A 26,073-nucleotide genomic window follows, 5' to 3' on the forward strand; every position below is an offset into this window, starting at 1 on the left:
CTCCGGGGTTCATGATTGGACATCAGCAGAGGCAGAAATTCAAACTGTGAACCAATCAGATTGCGTGTCCGTTCGCTCCCCCCTCCACCACCTTATTAGGCGACCTCCCATGTCTCTCAAATTTCCCGTCTGTTGGGTTGCACCCAGTAAAGAATGTCATCAGCACTGTACTGGTTTTGTTGACCATATTAGGTATGATCATCTATTGCAGGCCCCCCCACCCCTCAATTTTGAAGCTGCTGTTTCACAAACTGAGGCCTTGCTTTCAAAAAATAAACCCAATTTTTAGCCTTTTCATCTGATAAAATTCCTCTTTTCAGATAAATTTGGTTGATTTTTGTTTAGTTTTTTTCAGGTGAGGAAAAAACGTTTTTGCTAAAAGAAAATAAAGTTCACAAACATTTAACACAGATCGAATGAAAATTTGACTGTGAAATATGCATTTAATAACCTGAGGAAGGTTCTAAATGTGTCATTTGTTTTGTTCAGGAATTATTTGTCTTTACAGGAATTAGTGGTTTGAAACCGAAATAATTTTGTCCATACGAGCAGCTCGAGGGCTCGCTCACTGTAAAGAAGTGTTTTTAATTTTCCCACAGATATCAAAGGAGTTGAATCTAAAAATCACAAAGACAACCTCTGTGACACACACACACATTTATATATAACACATAGCAGCCTGATATTTCAAACTAATCAAATACTCTTAGAAAAAATATCTATTTACATCCATATCGCTCTCAGCCAGTAATTGACATAATTAATATATGTAGAGCCTGTAAGTGTTACATGTTTACATCCCCCATCTATGACAACAATTACACTGATTTATAAACAAATATTATTTTGGTGCAACGAGTTTGAGAAGCTGAGAAAATGTGGAAATAATAAAGACAGAAAGCAGACTTTATTTTCTAAAACCAAAAGATGAAAATATTAAAAATCGACTTAAAAGCAGTAATTTTACCAGCTGTTATATTGCTGTTTGTGTTTGGCTGTCAGTCGCAATTTCTTTTGAAAATGTAAATTTTCACAGATGTGGATGTTGTAGAAATGCTGATTGTAGAAACGTTTAGCTGCATATTATTGTGCCGTCCTGCATCTGAGGTTTCCTTTTAAATTCACAGTTTTCCCAGAAGTAGTTCAAGTAAAATCCAAACAGAGCTTCTCTTCCCAGAAAACACATTGAGGTCAAACCTGTCTCATTGCTGTGAAAAGAGGCTTTTGTGGAGATGTCAGTGGGGCCGAGCGAGACCAGCAGCAACGAAGAATTAGTCACTGGAATAACACGTCTGTTGTCTTCTCACATTTTCACAAAGGAATTAATAAGTTGTGCTGTAGGTAAAGTGCAAGCACGACAAACCAGTTTATTCAGTTTTGTAATTAAATGAATTTTCATATGATAAAAATCCATATTTACAGCAGCCAAAGCTCATCTAAATCTTTAAACCCACCTTTCCCCAGTCAAGCTTTTAAATAAGCAATACAACAAAATTCTCCTTTGTAGAGTTTTTACATTTATTTTGATTAAAGTGTACGAGTGAGAATTATGCTCATGGAAATATTAAATATAAAACCATCCTAAGTGCAGGTTTTAGAAGGCTCTGTGATTTTTGAGTGTTTGGAAACTAAAAACTGATTTGAGAGGTAAAGACAGCTCTGAGCATTAAGTCTGCTCTACTAAAATCCTAATTTTGGAGGATTTGCTGTGTTTCTGTAGAAACACATTTGCAGCAGGTAGAAAATGTTCCTGTTGCAGCTTGTTTGAACTCGTGTAGAAATCAGCAGAGACGAGAAAAATCAGGAATTATCTCATTTTTCGTTTCGCTGGACGCTGTTTTTGTTTTTAGATTAAAAAAAGGCAGAAGGTTGATCTCTGCTGCACCAACACTGAATTATAAAGAGGAGAAATGACTAAAGCAAGGCTCTGATTTTAAGATCTAAATGCATCCGTTTTTTAAATAAGATAAGAGATAAGATAGAACTTTATTAATCCCTCGGGTGGGTTCCTCTGGGAAATTCGATTTCCAAAAAAGCACAGCACCGACAGAAGTTACAGAGTTATACACACACACATATATATAAATACAGAGACAATATAAATAAAATATACGAAGGGGATAAATAGAATAAATAGGAATAAAAATAAAAATACAAGTGAATGTGACATTTGAACAGTTTTCCGAGCAGTTGTTAAAAAGCTCGTTGGAAGCAGCGCTGCAGCCGTTTGTTTCTCACAACTGTGAAATTTGTTCTGCTTCAAAAACAAATTCCCTGAAACTTCAGCTTCTTCTCATTTCAAATGAATTTTACCAGCAAGTAAAAGGAAACTGAAGAAAGCAGCAGTGATCAGGATGATTATCACTGAATCGGAATGAAGTATTTTAAAGACATTGTGAGATCTGATTTTTAAAATCAACGCTGATAATTAGGAAATGATTTAATTTGACTGTTTTACCTTTGAGTTAAAAGAAACTGGCCTGTAGATCTGACATCAGCCTTCGGTTCATTAACAGTGTGTAAATGAACAAATCTGTGGAGGTGATTTATTTGCACATTTTTCTCTTCTTTTTTTTTTTAGGACTTCTCCTCCCGGGCGAAAGTCGGCGTACAGAAACTGATCCAGAAAGTGGGATTCTTTGGGATTTTAGCCTGCGCCTCTGTAAGTCCCACACAAGCTTATTTCGATTCTTTCTGTAATAAAACGCCATAAAATAATCCTCCTTATTCTGCAGACGTCCACACTAAACACACACGGATGCTTTTCTTGACTTTGATCGTGCTTCTGATTTCCCTCAGATTCCCAATCCCCTGTTCGACCTGGCAGGAATAACATGCGGACACTTTTTGGTCCCCTTCTGGACTTTTTTTGGTGCAACACTGATCGGAAAGGCGCTCATCAAAATGCACATTCAGGTAAGCGACATTAAAAAGCCCCGTGGATCTCTGTGGCTCATAGAAATAGAATAATAGAAGAGAGCTGTGTGAATGCGCAGCGTCACATCTGTGTGTGTGAAATGTTCGATTCTGTGCTGAAACAAAGCGTCGCAGAGATGCAAGTGCGTCTTTAATGGGGACAAATGCATGAGATAGTCGCACTGATGCAGTGACTGCTCTGGAGTCGGCTCCGGAGTGAGGAGGCCATTTTGTGCAGCCAAGCAGGGGGGAGTCAACCATTTTGTGAGTGCAGCTGCAGCAGCACAGAGCCTGTAGTGTGTGTAGATGGTCCAAAGCTATAGGGGGAAGCAGCTTCGTCCTGCATTGTTGAATAAGGAGCTGTAGGTAGGAGACTTCCCAAATACTTGTTCTAATCCTGGAAAATCCTCAGTTTGCTTCCAGGAATTTGTGGCATGTCTGCGATCACCGTCGGGGGATCGACTTGTTTTCTAACCAAACGCAGGAATTTGCTCACTGTGACACAGACGGGTTAAAAACACGGGAAGCATTTCCACAGCAGCTGTGTGACTCGGTGAGCACCAGCAGATAAACATCTGTGGGGGGTAAAGGAGGGCACGGCAGGAACACTCACACACAGAGTGCTAGATTACACCCGGCTCCCAGGGGCCCCCCGCTGACAGAGGTGTGGCCCTCTGTGTCACGTAAAGAAGGACCCCCCCCCTCTGCAGGCCCCCCTGGAGCTGCTCGCTTTAATTGTTCTGAAAGTTTGTTTCTCATGCAAATGATCTGAGTTTAACGTCTTTGTGCAGAAAACAAGAAGTGTTACGAGCAGGTGACAAAGGGGGATTTTAAGGCTCTGTGTGTGTGTGTGTGTGTGTGTGTGTGTGTGTGTGTGTGTGTGTGTGTGTGTGTGTGTGTACGTGCGTGTGTGTGTGTGTGCGTGTGTGTGTGTGTGCGTGTGTGTGTGTGTGTGTGCGTGTGTGTGTGTGTGTGTGTGTGTGTGTGTGTGTGCGTGTGTGTGTGTGTGTGTGCGTGTGTGTGTGTGTGTGTGTGTGTGCGTGCGTGCGTGTGCGTGTGTGTGTGTGTGTGTGTGCGCGCTTCAAAATCTGGGGTTGTACCTGTGCTCAGGTGTGTTCTCTTCATTCGCGTCTTATTTCTGCTTCCTGCTCATTGAGCTTCAGGTGTGAGAGGTTAGCGTCGGTGGCTGTGGGACGCAGCGGAGGAACGTGTGTTTGTGATGGTCACATGGCAAATATTAAAGTATTCTGAAAACAGTTGTCAGAACATGCATGTACGTGAAACATGGCTGCTTCCCATCAGACGAGCTGCTTGTCCCATGTTTGTGTGCCTGTAAGGTTCATTTGCACTGGAACGGGCAGAGTTCAGCGTTTCAGGCGTGTGAGAGCAGACGTCACTCAGCTTTCCTGTGTGTGTGTGTGTGTGTGTGTGTGTGTGCGCTCATCAATGCTTTGTGTGGGAGAACAGATCAACTGTCAGCTGTGGGGGCACAAACGCCTCAGTTCAGGTTAAATAATTTCTGTAACTGTCACAAACTCCAGATCTTACCAAGTCTATTTGTCTCATTTCTAGTCAAACAAATCTGCCAATGAAACAAGTGATCCAAGCGGCAGTGTGGAAAAAACACGAGTGGACATATCTGAGTGAAACGTTACTCTGTAGCTGAGAAATGAGACAAATTTACTTGGTAAGATTTTGAGTTTTTGCTGTTTGTTTTGTGTCAGATACAAAGTTTCAGTTTGTATCTGCGAGCCTGTCATTTGTTCAGTTTCTCCTCCTGTGATGCTCCGAGCTGAGCACTGAGTCTAAGTGCAGCCGGCTCAGCTGATCACGTTTTTAAAAAATTGTATTCACCTATCAAATGTTTGCACTTTGTGTATTTCCCGTGGTTTTGTCAGCACATTTATATTTTCCAAATGGTGTTGGAGGTGAATAGTGCGATTTCCAAGTGTTGTGTTGGTCAGCACACTTTACATCACTGCAAATTGTGACTGTGTTTTTTAAATTGTTCTTATTTAAATTGACGGCGCTGTTCTTGCCCCTGATATAGAAAATGCTGGTGTATTTCTCTATAATTTTCAGTATATATTTAGCGTCTTCTGCAAACTGTTTCTGTGGGTTTGAACGATCCTTTGCTGCACAACACGAGTTTGTAATGACGGCTCGGCTGCTGTAGTCTTCCTCATGGTGAAGGCAGGCGAGAGGTTCGTGGATCAAACAAACACATGCGCTTTTAGAAGAACACACTAACAGACAATAACTGAAGGACCTTGAAAAATTAGTGGTCAATTATTGTCTGCATGCCCCTCCCACCAGCACCAAAGCTGGAATGACCGGCAGTCGCCTGTTTGTCGCCTCTGTGCTGGTGACTAAGCAGGACCTGGTCAGGAGCCGGATGCAGGCCCCTGTGGAGCCATGACACATCTGATTCTCCATGTCTCTGTCAGTGTGCACGTTACACACCGGCTGTTCTAACGGCAGCCGAGGTGATACGCTGACGTGTGTCGCGGGCTCTGATTTCTTGCCCTTTGTTTCTGCTTTCACACCAAACCTTTTTGGTTGTGTGACACACATGACTGGGGAAACTGAGTAGTGAGTGTTTGTGTGAGAAAGGAGGTATTAAAGGATCACCGGTCAAACTATAATGTTTTACTGCTTTTCCCGCTATTGCTGACCTCACGCTTCAACGACTAACGTGTTCTTCCTCCGTGTGCTTCTTTGTCATACAGAAACTGTTTGTGATCATCACCTTCAGTAAGCACATAGTGGAGCAGATGGTCTCCCTAATCGGGTGAGTAACCCTCACCGGGTGTGTGTGTGTGTGTGTGTGTGTGTGTGTGTGTGTGTGTGTGTGTGTGTGTGTGTGTGTGTGCGCGGCTGTTTGGTCACCAAAAGTACTACTACGCACCAAAGAGTGAATGCAGAGCGTGATGAATGAGGGACTTTTTGGGTGGCGATGGGGCATTTAGGCCCCACTGTGTCAAGTGGGCCTCCTGCTCTCGGAGGTCCTGACAGACGCTGTGTACAGTGGCTCTGAGGGACTCGCCCCCTCGCCCCTCGCCCCTCACTCCTCGCTCCTCGCTCTGCTCTGACAGTCTGTGTGCTGATTAAGGGCCTGGATTTTTCCACTGGATGATGACTATGAGCATGAACATGTTCTGACTGCTTCACAATGAGCTCTTGACTATGGCAGAAACCTCGTCCCTGGTTTATCACATGTTTTGCTTCCCGTGTGTCTGCGTGATCATAGAGAGCTGCTGCTGGTACGAGGAGGCCTTTCATGTGCGAGCTGACGGTGCCAGGGGTTGATTGACCTGCAACCCTGTGTGGAGGAAATGCTGAGTTTCTGGAGGAGGTTGGAGAGACAGGTTTTATCTGTGCAGTGGACATCCTGTAAAAATGAACCACACAGTAAATACGGGCTTCTTGAAATTAAGGCCACGATGAAGCTGAAAGATCCTTGAGTTGGGAGTGGGTGCTGGCGGGGGCCGTGATGGGTGTCCTTGTAGCGATACGGGGGCTTGCAGCTGGAAACCGACACACCTGCTGGTGGGAGTGCCATTTATATTACACGCACACACCCGTAGGTGCACTCACACACATGCTGAAAGGAGGAGGTCAGGTTGCATCAGCTCTCTTCCTCACTCTTATTGTTGTTTTGTACATTTACTGTGTGTCTGCTGTGAGCCTGGACGTCTGCAGTCAGTGTTTTTTCACTGTGTTTTTAGTTTTTATACAGACTAATTAAGTGTGTGTGTGTGTGTGTGTGTGTGTGTGTGTGTGTGTGTGTGTGTGTGTGTGTGTGTAATTTGTAGCGTGAATTGTGAAAGACATGTGGCTGCTAGCAGTCACTGTTCATTGAACTGCAGACTGAAGGCAGCAGATCATTGGTTCCTGACCGGTTTCAGTCTGACTCGCTTCTTCTCTAAAGGAAGTTTCACTCATTACAACTTGTCAACCGTCGGCTTCCTTCCTCGCCGAGCCCTTTCTATCCTCACCTCTGATTCTCGATGCTGCTCTCGCTCTCAGTCACACGTCACCTTATGAATGGGTGACAGCGTTTCCAATTGAACCCTTTCTGCACCAGCGCTCTGCCACGTTAACTGTGGAGGTGCTTTCAAATAACTGTGCATCTTTCCACGCACCAAATCTGCAGTTGCCCCCACCTGCTGTGCGCTTGCACGGTGTGCACACACTCACACAAACTCAACCATTTATCCTCTGGATGCCCTTTTTCTCAAAACAAAACAAAGTCACACTACTCCATGTGTCGCGTTCAGTATCTGGTGGTCGGCAGACAGACCTGAGCTCCTACATAACACTATTTACATATTTACTTTTTTTATTTGGACCTTTTATATATTATTTGCACTGCTTTGGAGATGCTCTGTATCTCATTGTACAACTGTATAGTGACAATAATAGCATTCTATTCTATTCTATTCTATTCTATTCTATTCTCCAAAATTTCCTCCCCCTGCTAATATTGAATCTTTCAAAGCTGACCTGTTGCTCTGAAAGCTGATTTCTTACATTTCTTTTCTGTTCATGTAAACAGTGAAATTCTGACTTGACATGATCAGACTTCAAAAGTTGATTGACAGCCACGTCCCCAAAATACTTTCAGTGAAACGCACTCTGGACGTGGGGTTCGCCGTCGTTCGCGTCGTGATTTTGGATTCTTAATATGTGTCTTTGTTTTGGTTTGACTCCGGTGCCAGCCTTAGTGGGTGAATGACCGTTGGACTTTGGCTCTAGTGATTTCATCCTCACATGACATAATACAATACAAGTCATTTCCTGCTCTAGGTGAGCTCGCTGGCATGTGCACACAGACGACGCAGAATCAGTGGCTGCAGTCTCTCTGGGTGCAGCAACTCAAGCCTTTTTCTACACGTCACTTATTTTATTTTTACACCTGGTAAACTGATTTTATTGCCACGTATCAGAGTGTTTTTATTTGACCTCTTCTTTTGGATTTATACTGAAGTTGATAAAGGTTCAATTCCAGTATTTAGCTTTCTGACAGAGTGGAACATTTTTCAGTGCCGGTGAATCCGAGCATGGCTGTTATTAAAATAACAATGAACCAGGTGAATTCCCTGAAACATTTACTGCAGTGCGAAAAAGCCTCTAGTTTCACAATAGTCAAAATGTGCATTTTTGGTGATAAGAACAAAAGTGTGTGTGTGTGTGTGTGTGTGTGTGTGTGTGTGTGTGTGTGTGTGTGTGTGTGTGTGCCTCTTTTTGTTTGTAAAATGTGTTTGAAGACGAGAGTTTTGGCGTGCTCTCTGCTGACCGTCATAATCGAGTTTTGAATGAGCTTCTTTTTAAAGATGTTTTAGTTTTCGGTCGTCTGCGATCAGTTTAAAACAGGGAAGTCGTTTTTCTGTGAATGACAAATGGAAAGTGTTGAAATTCATTGACTGAAATTCAGTTTCATAAGAGGATCACGAGGCTCTAAAACTGTCAACAGGAATTTTTATTACCTCTCAACCAAAAAATGACCAACTTCAGTTTTTCCTTCGTTTATCTACCGGCTAGAAATAAAATGTGCCTTTATTTATTTATTTATTTATTTGTCTATTTATTTATTTATTTGTCTATTCATTTATTTATTTATTTATTTATTTATTTATTTGTAAGATAAGATAAGACTTTATTGATCCCACAACGGGGAAATTTTTGCGTCACCTCAGCTCAGGTACAGATATATGAAGGAAATACAAAAATACAATTAAGTATAAATAAAGTACAGTTGTCTATTTATTTATTTATCTATTTATTTATTTATTTGTCTATCTATTTATTTATTTTTAAGAATGTGCACAAAATATAAATGATTAAAATGCCATTACACGTTTGCTTTTCTGCTGTTCCTTTTGAGTATTTACGTTTGTTGGAAAAATAATTTTTCATTTCAACTATTCAGTGAATTTCTTTCTTTTTCAGCCGTTTCTCTAACTGCTGTTTGGGGAAAAGGTCAGACAGGTCAAACCTGGTCTATTACTCCTTCATTATTGTTGAAACAGTTTTCTGGCAGATAGTTTTCACTCTTATCCTGCTGAGCCGAGCATTCAAGGCTACATCCACAGGTTTCTGTCAGTAGCAGCAGGGTAATGATGAAGATAGTTTTGCTTTGAAGTGCAACAGAGTCAGAATAAAACCCTCCTCAGATGCCTTCAGGGCTGATAAAAGAAGCAGATAACCAGGTCAGACAGGCTGAGGGCCTGATCAGACTTGCTAGGTTTCTTTCATCCTGTGACTAATGTTCAGATGTCTGCTCTGCACGATGAGCCGTGTGGACAGTCGTTTAGGTCAGGAGGAAATTCTGCAGACTCACGTTAAGTACATAGTGCTCCTGTTCTTAATTAAAAGGCTCATTTTTCACATCCTTGCACATTTTTTGCAGATTTTCTGATGTCAAAATTTTCCTAATTCAGGAGTTTTTTGTTTGTTTGTTTTAAACTTGCTAGAAGTGACTTTCTGACAGAGTGGGAAACACCCTGATTCTAGGCTTCGTGTAACACCTGGACTCTGTGTCTGTTCCTCCTTTTCTCCGTTCTCTTATCTCAGCAGCAGCTCAAAATCACCCAGCACATGTGGCAGTGGAACAGGGAGCTTTCCTGTGTTTGAATCCAAGTTTTCCATCCTCTCGTTGATCTTTTGTAAGTGTTCGGTGAACAGTTTACTCTGATTCGTGCCATTTCTTCATCAACAATTTGTAACCGATAACTGGACAGGACGTAAAAGACGCTTTCTCTAATTGGAAGACAAACTGCAGCGATCCAGTTGTGTTTATGCTTGTCACTGGTCCCTGTGGTGGATGAACTTTCTCTAAACGCCAGATGAGAAATTTGTTTCATATTATCTCATCTTCTGACTTCACACCCTGTTCTTCACAAAGTCAGCAGTAGGTTGTTTTGTATGGAGCTCGACAATTCCTTCATAGCCATGGATGAAGGGAAGGGTAGTCTTTGTCAGACTCTGAGAGAAAACCATTGACATGCAGAGAGGAGTCGAGACCTGAATAGGTTGTGCTGTAGAAACCGGTGTGCTGAGGCCACGGGGAACCCCAGCACGTCTTCATAAGAATGCACCTATTTCCATGCGAGTCCATCTCTAAGACATGAGTCGATTACCAGCACAATGGGCCTCCACATGGCTGTTTCTGCTGCATAAGGCATTGGGAGATCCCAGCATGCAGCCCTGCTCGGGAGGAGGAGGCACAGGTCAGAGCAGGCCGGTGGGTGATAGTGGGAACCACTCGTTGAATCATAGAGGAGCATTTCAAGTTAGGCTTTGCATTTACATGCAGTGTTGTGCTACGATTGTAATGTATTAGGTACTCTTGGTGGAATAACAATGAGTCGGTAAACTCAGCTGGATTATGTCTCAGATTATTTTCAGCATTTACTTTTGTGACAAAAAAAATCCTTCTAAGCAAACACGACCAACGTATTTGAAAATGGCAAAGTGATGGAAGTGAGACTCAGTCGCTTGTGAGGAACCGTTTAGATTCAGTTTCCTCTTGAGTGCAGGGTCAGCGCAGCTTCCCGTGGACGTTAACTATAAAACAACCAAGCTGTGGCTGCTGGAGAAGTTACTGAGAACCATGCAAATCAAACTATTCTGGGTGTTCACAGAAGGGCAGTTATTTATGCACACATACTCAACTTCTGGTGTTTAAGGTCTGTTACTGCTTGTTTCCACTGAATTTCACTTGCGTTGAACACTCGCGCCTCGTTCATATAGAAACTAGGTTTGTGTGGTTTCGTACTGAATGACGGGGTGTCTGGCGTAAAGGTAGCTATGGTGCACTCGCAGGCAGGAAGGGATTGAATCATCTGGCACCGCATTAGTCTGATTGAAGCAGAAGGTATCCAATTGTGGCAGTGAGATTTCTTGCAATTTTAGAAAGAAGAGCGCATTGAACTGCATGTTTTGCTGTGATGTTTTGGACCTTGAACGTGTAGAAAATGGTGAACTGTCATCTCACCTCACTGCACCTATAAATAGCCCTTATTGAGCATATGAGCAAAGTCTTCCTGTTAACCCAAAGTGCAGGAAGGGAGTATTTTCAATACTATGAGTCACTGGCTCTGTTGGTCACCTGAGAACTGTACTGACAAAGATGGCATTGATCAGTCTTTCCACTGCCAGGCCTATTCACCCAAACGCATTCATGATGCGATCAGCCGGGGCGAGACAGCGAGACTGAGCGGTGGTGTGGTGGCAACTGTCCTTTTATACGCCATCATTAAATTTAATGTGTGGCTTTTTTTAATTTATTTTTTTAATCTTCACTTCTGATTACCCAGATTTGCACCTGACAGGGAAACAGCGGCAGGAGCAGAGAAGTCCAAAGGTCTTAGTACAGCCATGTAAAATAATAATCTGTCGCTCAAGACTGTAGGTCCTGCAGGCCGGTTTTTGCCATTAATGGCACACTGAGGTACTCCAAAGATCTGATCTGAATGGAAATATAGCATTGCTTAGTGTGTGTGTGTGTGTGTGTGTGTGTGTGTGTGTGTGTGTGTGTGTGTGTGTGTGTGTGTGTGTGGAGAGGTCATATGTGCTGCAGGTCTGGTGTCATATTATGAGCCTCTGAGGCATCATGTGTGTGTGTGGCAGGACTTCCTGCTCCGTTCGGCTGATTCTTTTAATGCCGAGTCGTTCACCGCACATGCTCCACACTCACCAAATCATCCCTACTATTACTAATGTATTCATCGGGGTGGCAAGTGGCCCGCATGTTGTTTTAGGAAACAGTACGCCATTGATTCACTTTTAGAGCGGCTCATTTATCAGGGGAACACAACGTGACCTCCAGCTCTTAATCAGCATCGTCTACTGGGAAGTGTATTGTTTTGTAAATCCTGTAAACATTTTAATGTGTGCTGTAATTTCACCATGTCATGTCATGAGGATGTGTCTGTGAAAGGAGTCATGCCAGACAGGACCTGAGTCAGAGGCCAGCTGAGCAGACGTCCAGGACCCTCGTACTCCCAGCCGCTCATCCGTCACACCTCAGTCAAAACAGACGCATCATCTCACATCAGCCTAAGTAATGGGAGGACAGACTGCAGAGGGTTGTTTCTGATAGTTCTATCTGAACGATCACCGCTGTGAAAAATAGCTTTATTGTCCAGGTTTGGGTGTTTTTAAGACCTCAGACTGAAAACCAGGGAAACGACTCATTTTAAATGTGACAACACAAATAAATATGTACAATCAAATTTCAAGTATACCAAAAATGCACTTGTACAGTGTCATTTTTGCAAATCTGAGGACTAAATTACAGTCACATTCAACGTTAATGTAGTGTGCGTGTGTTTGTTCAAGAATAGAAAAGCGTGGCAAACGTTCATAAGAGCTTCACTTTCCGTCTCTGACCACAACCTCGAGGGCGCATCGTCAGAAAATAATGATCTGGATGCTTTCACGGTGCTTTTTCCTGTTTTGCTGGTGATGTCGTTTGTCTTGTAGAAACATCATTGGCTCCTTAACTAACACGTCTAGAGTGGTTCATAGAGGGGATCGGACATTTGCGGTTGTGGCGCCGAAAATGTGGAGCGATCTACCTCTCCACGTTTTTCCCTTTCTATACCGTACGAGAGTTACCAACTTTTTATTTGAATTTTCTTACCTGTTTGATGTTGCTAAAGTTATTGTTTAGTTCTCTGTTGTTATTAAATGTACTTTATAAATAAATGAAATGAAACATTGTTACAAAAACACTCCATCTTCTCAAACTTTTGGGATTTCCTTACCTGGATGACAACAATACATCTCATTTGCTAAAACTTTCACTCTCGCAACGTATAGTTTTGAAGCGGAAGCTATATAGCATCCTGTGGCTTTTAGCAGGTAGCTACTAACCTGTGTGGTTACAAACTACTAGCATTTCACATATATGACACACCACAGAGGCACTGTATAGTTCCCCAGTGTACTGTACACACATATACCTTGCTACTCAGCGACTGATGAGCTGCTTTGACTGATGATTGTCTCATAAATATGTGACCTTGGAGAGTTTCTGTTCTTCACGTAAACCTAGCGCGGTGTGACAGATTCATTTCCCCACTCTGGTATTTTTGAGGGTTTTCTTAAACAGAGTTTCCCATTTGTAACTCACTTGTAAGAGCTAGGTGTCGTCTCATAGGAAATAATGTCATTATAGATCCCGCTACACAACCGTCCCCACAAGCCTGACATCACAGGTTAGATGGAGACACCTACATCTCTCATCTTCTCATGCATCTGCTGCTGTAGCCTGAACAGTTTGACTTGTCTGGATGCGTCTCAGTCAAGTCTGACTCACTGAATAACCCCGCGGTCCAGGCCTGGTTACCCGGTGCCCCAGCAACTCCATACATCCCCAACACCAAGAGAGTTTGTGTAGGCACGCTGACCTGAACCTGGGGTGGGTGGGTGGTCACAGGGACTACAGCAGTGTTTCATGTGGGAGGAATAATAGAAAGCTATAACTGGTCCCCCTAATTTCCTGGCAGCTCTGCGGAGAGGAGAACACGAGTCTATGCTTCTGTATATGTAGGTGTATGTATGTGTGCTGGCTGCCACAGATGGCTGCAGAGCAGGGATGTGATAAACACCCTGGGCAGGGGGATCTCCGTCCAGGAGTGGGCTCCATGCTTTAGTGGTGAAGTCATTGGGAAAAAGCCCGGTCGAACTGGAGGAGGAATAGACACGCACCCACAGGCACACACAGATTACCTTACAACATTTGCACGTGAATCGAAATTTTCCCGACTATTAAATGAATCGCACTCCTCCCCTAATTCCGTTATTCCAACACTTAATAAAGTTCAGTTGGAACAGTAGCAATTTATTGAGGCGTGTAAGCCACGAAAGCCGATTTAACGAGAAATTTGCAGTGTCAGTGTTTCGAAGAGAGACGAAGAGGTCAGAGTGCCTCAGGTTAGCGCACCACCTATCCACGCTGTGCTTCTCGCAGCGTCGGCGCTGTTATGTTAGGTGTGAACTGTGGCCCTGTGCAGCATTGGGTAACACCAGCGATTGCCTAAGCCAGTTGTTGTGCTGGTGTTGTAACCCGTTGGACCTGGCCAGGGTTTGGCTGTCATGTGAGCCCTTGTTCTCTATCTTCCTCTTCCTGGACGCCGGGCACGTGTGTGCCTGCTTGTCATTGTGTGTGTGCTTGGAATTAAATTAGCATTAAGAACACAAATTGTACATTTTAAGAGGATCTGTGTTCAACTGCCTTTGGAGGTGGCGGCCTATGGAAGGGGCATACATGTCAAAGGTCACCTGTGACTCACTGCCAGTGGAATGTGGGTGTGGGGAGGGGGGGTTGTTTCTCTTTCTTTTGTCTGTTTTTGTCTCTTTTCCCTTTGCAGCATTAGAACATATTGCTCTTTGAACAGAAGGAGTAAATGATAGTTTATTAAAGACAATTTAAAAGAGGCTGAGATTGGGCTGCTAAAATGAACCCAGCAGAATGAATCGGCTGCAGGAAGCTTGAGAGACGTGGGGGTTTCCTTGTTTTCTCAGAGCCTCTTTCCCCCCCATCCTTTCTTTCCTGATTATTGATCAGGCTGCACCTTGTTCACAGTTAAAGAACAGACACGTCGCAGGTTGTTACAGGTTTAGTGCAACTGAAAGTGATGACAAGTTGAGCACACATGTGGTTTTTTGTTAAATTTGCATATTTGGTGCGGTGAATAATTTCAATGTTCATGTAATCCAGCAAACAAGTTTTGTGCGTCACCCACATTCCTTCGTTTTTCCAGGTGTGAGGATTAAATAAAGATTTTCTTGATGCACTTCAGAGACAGAAAACGTTATTCTGTTTTCTTTTACTCTCCATTATTTTTCTAACATTTAGCATTAATATAATTTTTACCTGCTTCAGCAGAATTATAAAAATGTTCCTTTTAAGTCATTGAATTTTTAAATAATTGAAACAGATGAAGAAGTGTGTGTGGACGGTGATGGCAGTGGCTTTTCCCCCAGAATGAAATTGGTACCTCGACTGGTGTTTGATGTTCTAACCTAAAACTGAGTTTGTAAAGGGCAGCACTGTTGGATTTTACCAAACACTCTGATTGTCAGTGTTTTGCCTTTTGTCCATGTGTTTATTTTACACAGATGCACAGTGTGACCGCACTCACAAGTATTTGGAAAAAGTGATTTGGTTTAGTGGTTTTGTGAGAGGATGGCGGTGCCCTGGTTTCTCCTGTATCTCTGGACGAGCTCTTCACGGTCAGAAATACTGATCAGCTTGTGCACAGCTTGATTAAAAGCATTCTTGAAATAAAGGCAGCAAAGTAATAGTTTTGTTTAAACTCGTATCATATAAGAGCTCCAAACATTTAAGTCTTGAACTCTGATCGCATGCAGGACATTTCCAAATGTGGATTTTCTTTCAGCTGATGAATAAAATATTGTACAGTGGAGCTTTCATGCATTCCTCCTGCTGCGCCTCTTATTGTCAAAAGTTCACAACACAGATGATAATAAATGAATTTAATTCTTTTACATATTTAGTATTTACTGCTGTATTATAATAACTTATGAAAGGATGTATTTACTCAGTTGACTAAATGGAAACTGTTTGATGCTGATTGTTAATAAGCTGATGATTTAGATATAAGAATACTCTGCCTTCATTTGTGCTGGTGTATGAACAGCAGCTGCTGTGTGAATATATCCACATAACACACAAAACAAACTTTAAATTTAAAGCCCAAATTACTGAAAGCCTTTATTTTTTATTTTTTTGAAGGGAAACAATTTAATTCTAATTATTGTTGCTGGTGTTCATGCATGGAGCCTTCTATGATTGAAAAAGCACCTACATTTTAGGACTTAATAATACACAATTTTTCTTTAGAAGAATAAAGTAACAAAAGTGCCGTCTTCTGTTTCATTTTTGTTTTGTTCGTTTTATAAACGTGTCACTGCTGTTCGATGTCTCTGAACGTGAACACACAGATGATTACATGATGACAAGCTGATGGACAAATCTGTCATTTTATTGTTCACATGTTAAAGCTGATTATTTGAATAAAATACAACAACTTGAGGTATTTTATAGTTTAATGAGCTGAATTATTGCTGACATGCAGTTTTACTAATATTTTTACTAAATAAAGGTGACCAGAAAATGTAGACATGGCCAACAGTTTTAATGAGCATTTTCTACTCGATATAATAAATTGACAGGAGCTTTTAATGTAAAACTGAGACTCATAAAAAAGTGTATTAGGTAGTTTGTTTGTTTTTTAATTACATTATTTGCTCATTGTTCGAGGCCTCAGTGCTTCTGAGTTTTCTTTTACTCTTCACTGCTCGCAGAATTTCAGCAAAGCTGCTGCTAAAGTTTGTTCAGGCTCATTCTTTGCCACATTTAATCCTTTTGCTGTTTTTCGCCAATTTAACTCATTTAAACATCTCTAAATGCAACTTTCACAACTTTGGCTAACATGTATATAATTCATGCACAGGTGACACAAATCTTTCATTTATTTTAGGTATCAGAAGGTCATTAATCTTCTACACTTGTTGCACACACTCACACACACTCACAGGTAAATTACAAACACACTTACAGTAGGAATTCTTAAATCCAACAATTTCTCAGCACCTTGTGTCGGAAAGTGAAAATATATTCCCCAAAAAACACAAAGTCACTTGATATTTAATGGGAAGACGAAGAGAGCGTCCTCACTCTGGCATTAAATTCTTGTTTTAGACTGAAGCTTTGAGCTTCTTTGTTGGTGGATTTGCCCTGGCTCATGACTCAGTGTTGCTCATCGTGTAGGAGATGATTCGCCCGCCATTTCTGAAAACTGTTTCTTTCCTTCTTTGTTCTTGCGTGTTTACTTTTATTTGCTTTTAACTCCTGTGTTTTCTAGTTGCTGTGCTCAGATTCAGCGTCTCAACCAGGTTTTATATTTTAAATAAGTTTGGTAAGATTGTGTGTGTGTGTGTGTGTGTGTGTGTGTGTGTGTGTGTGTGTGTGAGTGAGAGAGAGTGAGAATGTAAGAGGAATTTTGTGACATGGGGGATGGGAATAGCAGAGGCTTTGTTTCCCTCCAAAAAGATTTTTGATAGTGTGTGTCCTTTGCATTTTCTGTTGTGTAATTTAAAGCGTGATCCATCTGTTAGACTTCCTGTCTGCTTTGTAACCATTCACGTGTAGGATATCCATTACCCGTTATAAAGTTAATCATTACTAAAAGGCTTCCTCGTTGTTAACTCAATCATTTAACACAATCTTTTCTCTTTTTTTCTCACCCTCAGATAGCAGATAGGTGTGTGTAGATTGTGTGCGTTTGTACGTGCGTGGAGGTAGGGAGGGACGGAAATGACCTCCTTCAGAGAAAGTTATCAGCGATAAACTCAACCGTATGTGACATGACTGCCCACGCAAACCTGTCTGAAAATCTTTGATGGGTCTCTGAGCTTTGAAGATGCCTTCCCAGTACGAACAAAAGACAGAAGTGGAGCAGAGGGAATGCTTTGAAACGAAAGCTCAGAGGATGTAGCTGACGATGTGTAGCTACAAAACAGAAGAAGTAAAGGTCTTTAGTATGTATTTGTTCAGTGATTAATCACTAACTCCAGCCAAGGGATGGGCCACTGATTTGCTATTCTAGGGCATTCTCTGCAGCCTCTCACGTCTTTTTTTTCTTTTCGTGTGTGTGTGTGTGTGTGTGTGTGTGTGTGTGTGTGTGACAAAGAGAGAGGGAAGGGGGTTCAGTAGTATCTTGTAGTTGGTGGCTAAACCTTGTAAAGGGTTTTCCTAATATGGGCCGTCTTACTGGAGTTCCCTCCCCCTGTGGGCCATCCCCCAGGTCTCAGCCAGTGATGACACAGCGTGGGTACGACTCACTTCCTCATTAATTGGCTGAAACCAGTTCTTACAGGAACCGCCTGCGATAAATGTGAGAGTTCTGAGAAGTCATTCATTTCTCCTCGCTGCAGCGGCAGAGGAGGCACTGCAGGGGAGTTGAACGAGTTCACCGATGTGTGTGTGTGTGTGAGCGAGAGGAGGGGAAGTGTGTGTGTGAGGAGAGAGACAGCGGAGTGGGAGAATGTGGGTGACTACTGCTGCCGCAGCTGCCGACTGCGAGCCGGCCAACTTTACTTCAGCTGTTTTAATCTGTTTTTTTCCTTTTGTTTTGATTTTTAAAATTTTCAGTTTGTTTCCGAGTGCTGCTGTTTTTTGGGGTTTTTATTTTATTTTTACAGCTGTGGTAGTCTGTTTTTCTCTGTGTGGGGGGGGGTGAGCAATGAAGGGATCGCACTCGCTGCTCTCCGTCTTTCTCTCTTCTCGGAGAGAGGAAGCAGGCGAGGCCGACACTGTACAGGAGACAGGACAGCGTGCCTCCCTTTGTTGCTGCCCTTGGGCTGGTGAGTAACAATGATGTGATGTGATTTGTGCCCCGCAACCCCACCCCCTCCCTGTTCTTTCCCCAATGCATCCCCCCTCCACCCTCTACCTCTGTCTTTCTCTCTCTACACCCCCCTCCCCCCACTCTTTTTCCTCCTCCTCCTCCACCAACACCACCAACCCCCACACCCCTGTTGGTGGAAACAGATCTGTTCCACTGCTGGGTGCGGCACTGCAGAAGCCCTTCAGGGAGTACTTGGAGGCCCAGAAGGCCAAGCTGCACCATCTCACTGGAGAGGGGATCCCAGCTGTAAGTACAAGGGGCCTCAGTGCCCAGCTTCTATTCATTCATGTTTGCAGCCTAACAAAAAGTGGAACGCACCCCACTTTCTCCAACCTTTTTTGTTCCCTTTCCCTCCACTTATGCCTAACCCATTTTCTCTAATGTGCGCACCTGTTTTACTTGACTTTTTATTCATTTAAAAAATCATTATTTCATAATCCAAAGTTGTGTGTGCATTGTAATCTGTAGAAATGACACGGGCCTGTTTAGGGCTAGAATGACAAAGTAGCTTAGGGCGGGCTGGGCGGGCTTGAGTTCAGGGAGGAGAAAGAGGGGGGAGAGGGGCCAGTTTGGGGTCTGGCTTCACTTGCTGTATTGAAGTGTACTACTGTAGCACTGCTGACTCATGCTCGATCTTACCAATTGGGAGAGTGCGTCCGAGCGTGGTCCCTCCCCTATGTGTCACACACAAACACTTGCACTCAGTGCCCCGCCTGAACCCGGCACTGACTGTGGAGCGGGGCGCCCACCCCCTCCGCTAGTGACAATCCATCAAAACCCCCATCTGGGGGAAAAAAGAGCCAGTTGTAGCTTATTTGTCTTTGAAAACTTTGTTCCTCCGGCTCTTTATTTCCCACTTTTCTCCCGTTCTGTGTGATTCAAGTGATTGAGTGAAAATATTTTTCCTTTGAATTCTAGGAAGGAGGAGGAAAGGATCGACGTTGAGTTGCACAAGGACAGATTAAGGCATTTCTAGAACAATGTTCCTTTTTTCTTGTAACTTGAGCCTTCAGCAGTTACAGGGTAGAAACGAGGCAATTTAGCTTGGTGGAGGCAGGCTGCAGGCTGGGGTCAGCGGGGGCGTTAAGAGGGAGGACGGTGGGGGCTGCCGCGTGTTTTATTACCCCCGATCTCTATCTGTCCTGCACATGGAGCTGGATCCCCACCTAGCCTACAGCATCAGGAGCAGAAGGGAGAGCAGTGTGTGGGGCAAAGAGGGGCTTGTTCTGGAGCTTACTGACAGAGCTCCTCTCTCTTCTGTTCTCTCTGTGGTTCCTGGCAGGAGGAGAGCTGGCTGTCGTGGCTCTTTGAGAAGGTTGTGGTCATCATGGTATGCTTCTTTGTCTGCTCCATTGTCAACTCCATGGCTCAGAGCTACGCCAAGCGCAAACGGCAGGAGAAGTATTCGGAGAGCAAGGCGGAGTGAAGGCTGGCTCGAGATCAAATCGGTCCATCACCTCCAGGCTGCTACCACTCCTTCCCTCCTATCTGCTCTTCCTCCTGGCTGATCCCCCGCTGTGTATTTAGGGAAATATGAGCCCCATCTGGTTTCTCTCTTGTGGTATTAGTGACTTGGACTTCTATTTGCTTGTTTTTAAAAGCTTTGCATTTGGTAGGTGTTTGCTGGGCTGCATGTGAGCGCGTGGAAACTGCATTAATGTTGGTGCTTTTAGGAGCTCCACGTGATAATTCTCCCCAGTAGGCCTTAAGCTGCACTGTTTATTCCACTGGTGTTTATTCCACTGGATTTGTCTAATCTGAATAAGCTAGCATCGTTGCAATGGTATCTTATAAAACCAGCACAGAGTTTGTTGTTTTATTTGGTTAAGAAACAATGACTTATTGTGTATCTCTGCCAGCCTCGTAGGAATCCTGTATTTATGCTGGACTGTAGCTCGGTGTCAGGCAATGGTAACTCTTCTTATTTCTAAATATTGTTGAGCTCCAAGTTAATTGTAGTAGAGATGTTAATAGATGGTTCCAGTTGTAAATGGTGCTTTAGACAACTACTTCTTTTGTGTGTACAGTAAAGCGCTCTGTAGTACTTTTGGAGAGAAATGATAAATCAGCCATGAATCACCCGCTGGTCCCTTTGTCTGCCCTTATTGTTCTGCTTCCAGGAAGAGAGCGCATGACTCAGCCCGGGGCTACTTTACCAGATGCAGCCGTATATTGAATCAGATCTACAACTGTGCGCGTGCCTGTGTGTGAGACTGAGAGCAAGACGGAGATAGTAGGTCGTGTTGGCATGGCTGCCACATTTGTTGCTCTCCTTTTTAGTTTTTTTCTTTTATGGATTAAAGCAGACTGCGCTCCACTCACAGCCGGGGAGTCGGAGTGATAGCCGCCGATCCCTCACACTTAGAGACGATCTCTGTTATGATGTCAGATGTTCTTCTTTGTCTTCTTTTTTAAAGCCCTCTTCTCCCGCACGAGGACGCCAGGCTCGTGTTTGATATTACGCGAGCAGCTCTTAAAGCAAAAGCGCTTCCATCACATTTTTCTCTTTCTTTCTTTTTTTACTCGCTGGATAACGACAGTTGGCTCTCGGTGTCCGCGGTATCTTCCTTTTTTCAGTAATTGCCAGTGAAATGTGCTATTTCTTCTCTGTACCGCTGTTGTGCTACGCTGGACTGAGCGCAGCGGGTGCTAGAGCAGGCACAAGCAGCGGGGGAAAAAAAAACCTCAAGTGCACAGTGAAAAGCGTCTGTGCCGTTACCTCAGCTGAACCCTCGAATGAACTCGTTGCACTGCCCGAGTCACGGAGCCAGGAGACGAATCACTCGAGTAGATTCGAAACAGAGGGGCACTGTTGAGCGAGCTGAAGCCTGCGCTCTGCACCGGCTCCAGTCAGAACATTCACATCTCCTTTCTCCTGTCGTGGTAAGTAGCATTAGGGCTCTTTCTCTTTTCCTTTTTTTCTCCCCCCCCTTTCATTGTTGTCGTTCTGTACATGCATACGTCTCAGGCATGTCCGTCACACTCTCGGCCTGTCAGATAGCTTATCAGACTGGTGTTGGCTGTTAAGATTGCAAGGCGACAACAGTCTGTAGGCTGTCTGACATTTCGGGCTCTTTCATCTGACCAGCATCCTGTTTTGTCCTCCTTCTGTTATTGTCATTGTTTCAGTTAGCATCAGTTCCCATTTAGAGGTGTGTGCCACGATGTCACTTCCCTTTATCCCAACCGCTTGTGAAATGTCGGCGATACGGGTCTGTTATTTATTTCCTCCGTGCTGACGTCTGTGAGGGTTTTTCTGTCGGTCTGTGTGAGGAACTGTGAATTCACATGTTTGCAAATGCACACGTAATGATGTCAGCGATGTACTTCTATGTGCACGTCTGTGTGAGAGTTGGCTCTTTCCTCTTGAATTTCCAGAGAATCCAGACAGCGTACACCTTATTGCAACACATCATATTGTGACACTCGGTGCTAGGTATGGTACATGCAGTGCTTACCCAGCTTTCCTTCCCTTTCACACTTCCCTGTTCTGTTTTACTGAGAACTTTCTTCTGTTGCTCAATATGTACTTTTTCTTTTGTGCCGAGCTGCATTTTATTGGAACAGCTCTTTGAGGGGGTGTTTTTTTTGTTTTGTTTTTTCCAACAGCCACACATCGGTAATTACACAAAGCTGAAAATCATTGCTTGACCAGTGAATGCTTGTGCTGCACAGACACATTTTATTTTAGGTTCGTCTTTTTCGAGAATAGAGCAAAAGCTGCAAACGTACTCCCGGTGAAGCAAAATCACGCTGGAATGGCTCGCTGGCTTAAAAAGTGCTTTTCTTGGCACATTCAGGACGTCCTGTTCCATAAGGGAGCCCCCTTTTGGCAAATACAGTGTGCGTGTGCATGTTTGTCTAGAAATGCTGTTTATATTTCTACGTGGAAGTGCCTGTATTTCTTGTTGAATATGTCTGTACCTGTGCTATTTTTAAAGGTGTACACACTGTTTTTTATTCTACTTTTTCTAAATAAAGTCTATTAAAAGGAGGATTTGTATTCGGTTCATTATTCGATAAGTCTCGACTGCCCAGGTTGGCGTTTACCTTCAGGCCTCCGAAGAATCTCACGTGTCAGCCAAGAAACTGGGACTGGGAGGATACAGAGTCCATCACAACTCCGATTTCCACGTCTGATGTTTCAGATCCAAACTGTTATCACATTACTGATTTGCCCTCTACACTGACATCATCTCCATTTCAGATTCCAAGCTAAGCTTTTGCTGAGTTTGGGCTCTCGTCACAAATGAAGTCTACTTAATCTGAACAGCCTCTCCATGAAGTAGTAAAATAATACTGCATCAGTTTTAAATTATTATTAACACTCATAACCCTATACTGCATACTAAATACATTATACCCTGTGCTTTGGAACAGACAGCTGCAGGATTTTAAAGCGATAAATAATATTTATGAAATGTCACATGACTTCTGTGTGGTTATGAAAAAATAACCCAGTGTTGGTGGGTGTGTTTGAACACAGCGTGATCTTGTGTCCTGAGGTCAGGCGTGTGACCTGTGCCGAGTCCTGTCCCGTTCCCAGAGCAGCCACACCCAGAGCACCATGAAGATGACTATTTCCACCCACCCCACCCTTCCCCTGGGCTCTGTCTGAAAACCTAACATGCAAATCGTGCCTGTCTAAACAGGTCGGGGGACTGATAGATAAGCAGTGACACTGCTTTTGTCCTCTCGCTGGTCTCCCCATATGCTGTATAAACTATATTACAGTTAAATCTGGTGGCGCTGCTTCTTTCCAGCACCCTCCTGCCTGCCTATGGCTCGCCACCCCCTCGCTGTCTCTAGCTCTCCAGTTTGTGCCCCTCCTTTCAGCACGCTGAACACCCAGGGATGCTGAAATATCACTGACTTCATCCAACACCCGCCCACCCGCAAGCCCACTCTGCATTTGGTTATCCACTTAGTTCCTTTCACATTCTGTCTCATTACATTATGCTGACAATGTGGATTTCTTTTCATTCTTTCTTTCTTTTTCTAATTCAGACTCACAATAAGGTCCTTCGTTTTTGTCAGCAGCGGTCACGGGATCGTGTCAGACCACAGTGGAGTGAGCAGGCGGACCAAATGGTACAAAGATGCCTTGCAAAGAAAAGTCACCCCGTTAAAACATGGAAAAGCCGAACGAGCTCCAAACCCTATTGTCAGATCGCAAGAGAAGGATTTAGTGACATAATGCCCTGTTTAGGACGACAGCTGTGCTACAATATGCCGTTTATAGACAGAATGTGATGTCAAACTTAAACCTGGAGAAGATGTGTCCTTCCTGCCAGGAAGTAGGAGACATCCTGTGTTCGATAGTTAACTGTTTTAATTTAATACTTTTAATAATTGAGATGATTTTTCTTTTTTTTGGACATAAATTATTATTCAGTGCAGAGTATTTTACATCTCACAGATAAGCATGTTGATGATGTTTGGCAATATTAGATTACAAAAATATAAATGTTACTATGCGGAGCGTAAATAATACGCAGGTTCGGTGTTGGATATATGAAGTTTTAAACTAGATAAATATTAGTATACATATTAATACAGCTACATTTAAACAAAATGCAACTGGACTCATTTGCAGACCTTGTGCCTGCTTACACACACACATAAATGCAAATGTAGAAACAAAAGACACACAGCAACCACCCAAACTTTTTCATTTTCCAACTTGTTGCATTCAGAAGCCTCGGTGGTCTGACTGCACCAGCATATTCATTTCGAGGACTGACCAGTTCAACACCGTCTCCTTAACCCTGCCGTACACGTTTCTAAAGGCCTTTGTTGTGCTTTGGTATGCCAGGATCAAACGGGCTTATCAGCAGCTTCAGACTCCTCATAATTCACTCAGAGGAGAGATATGGGCCTCGACTGGTCGAGGCGGAGCGTCTAGCTGAAGTATCAACACTTGCTCGGCTGGCCCCTGGTGTTAATGATTTACAATTACCTAAATAAAATGGCTCAAACAATTACCACGTGATGATGTATTGTTTCTCAGATGGAACAAAACACATCTCCGTGCCCCGAGCTGAACCTAAATCATGTGTGGGTATTTTAACAGAGCATAATTTGGCAGAAGCGTCTGCTTTTCCTGCCCACACAGTGCCAACGGAGCAGACAGCCTAATGGCTGACGCCAGGTGGCCACCGTGACGAAACACACATCCTCTGCTCTTCCGCCTGCCTTTTCCTCAATCCTTTCAAACCTCAGGACGGACTTCAAGTCAGTGCAACGTTTTAAAAGGATCTGAACTTTTATATTGATCGGTGAATTTCATTGCGCGCTCTCTACTTATATGCAAGTAAAAAGTAAAGAATAAACTTTGTTTTTATTACACTGTTAAAGGATCTTCAGAGCAATTTGGCACTGATCGGTCTTTTGTGTACCACTGTGCCAAGGCTGCTCTCGCAAATGTGCCTACTGTGGTAAGAGGGCAGAGAGGACTCGTAGTAAACCTGCATGAATGGCTCGTCACGTTTTTCACAGTTTGTCCTACCTTCATGTCCCAGGAATTCTGCCAAGGAAACTGCGTCATTCAGGTGTGGCATGCGGACGTGAGCGCCGTGTTAAGATTAGGAAACACAATAAGGCAGAGCATGCCTGAGAGTAGAATGGGCGTAAAATCGCCGAAATGTACCACACAGCCCAGCACACACTGTTCGAAACTGCACACCCCCTTTGATGCGAGTATCACTGAGTCAACCTTTGGAATGCCGGAAATCTGACGGCACGGACTCTCCTCCGCACGGGGTCTGATCCGAGGGCTGCTTAAGCTCAGCTTTACGCGTACGTGCAGGTGTCTGTCATGACATGATGCCATCTAAGGAATATTACAGGAATGCCTCACAGTGCCTTCCGAGCATACCATTCATGCTGTCCTTTTTCATTTCAAATTAGGCAACGCTGGAAAAGAACCAGAAAAACCGCCAGTAGCTGATTTTGAAGAAAGTGCTGTAGGGTGAGGCGACACGTTCACTTACTGGGACGGTAACGGAGACAGGTAACGATCCTGGATGGGTTTATCAGAACCACCTTTACTGGTGGCGCTACAGAGGAGGTCAACAGTCCTGGATGTTAGCAGGATTACCTCCTCACTATGGCACTGCTGTCAGGGCCTGTGTGCAGGCTGCTGTGTGCATTACAGGCAGAAAGCCCGCCTGCTGTGAAAGACTGTTCTGTCAGAGGCTTTTGTTCAAATCTAAAGATCGGTTTAACATGTTACACACTAGCTACTGCTGGCAATTTAAAAAGGAGCTTCTGTTGATGTGTCAGGAGCCAAAAACATGTGACACCACAGCCCCGGTGCCTAGATTTTGACATTAAAATCACGATATTACTCTCTAAAACCTAAACTCTCATCTTTTGTGCCATTCTGCTCAGAGCTAATTTTAGTCTTGCCCTCATTCTCTGTATGTGGCCTCTTTACGCATGCGATGTGGTTATATGAATCGTGCCCGTGCTGCAATCAACCACACACAGCAAACTAAACCGGACACACACATGCCAGACTCCACCACTCCAATGTGCTGTGTGCCCACATTCATGTAGATCTCTCAGCGATATTCCACTAAAATAGCTTTCCGTGGCCTGTCTGCCAGTCTCACCTCCAGATGCTTTCCTCTTGGGTTCCTTCGTAGTTTCAACACTGAGCCCCGCAGTATTTATCACTATAACTCCCCTTTATCTCTGAACAAGGACC

The 26,073-nt window shown here is 43.6% G+C and overlaps 1 protein-coding gene across 2 annotated transcripts in view; it reads left to right on the forward strand.

Annotated features, from left to right (window-relative positions):
• The window catches only part of LOC147319981 (vacuole membrane protein 1-like), a 51,384-nt gene extending 29,028 nt beyond the window's left edge, over positions 1-22,356 (forward strand). For both annotated transcript variants that reach the window (XM_086307748.1, XM_086307747.1), the window contains 5 exons: positions 2,582-2,662; positions 2,800-2,916; positions 5,646-5,707; positions 18,506-18,608; positions 19,645-22,356. In XM_086307748.1, coding sequence (XP_086163874.1) covers positions 2,582-2,662; positions 2,800-2,916; positions 5,646-5,707; positions 18,506-18,608; positions 19,645-19,788 — 507 coding nt within the window. In that variant the 3' untranslated portion in view covers positions 19,789-22,356. The remainder of the gene's footprint in view (positions 1-2,581; positions 2,663-2,799; positions 2,917-5,645; positions 5,708-18,505; positions 18,609-19,644) is intronic.
• Positions 22,357-26,073: the final 3,717 nt, after the last annotated feature.

This window comes from Aulonocara sp. 'chitande type north' Nkhata Bay, linkage group LG10 (genome assembly GCF_057382095.1).
Source record: "Aulonocara sp. 'chitande type north' Nkhata Bay isolate Kocher_YH1m ecotype deep benthic linkage group LG10, A_spYH_male_GT1.1, whole genome shotgun sequence".
In the NCBI taxonomy this organism is placed as follows: domain Eukaryota; kingdom Metazoa; phylum Chordata; class Actinopteri; order Cichliformes; family Cichlidae; genus Aulonocara; species Aulonocara sp. 'chitande type north' Nkhata Bay.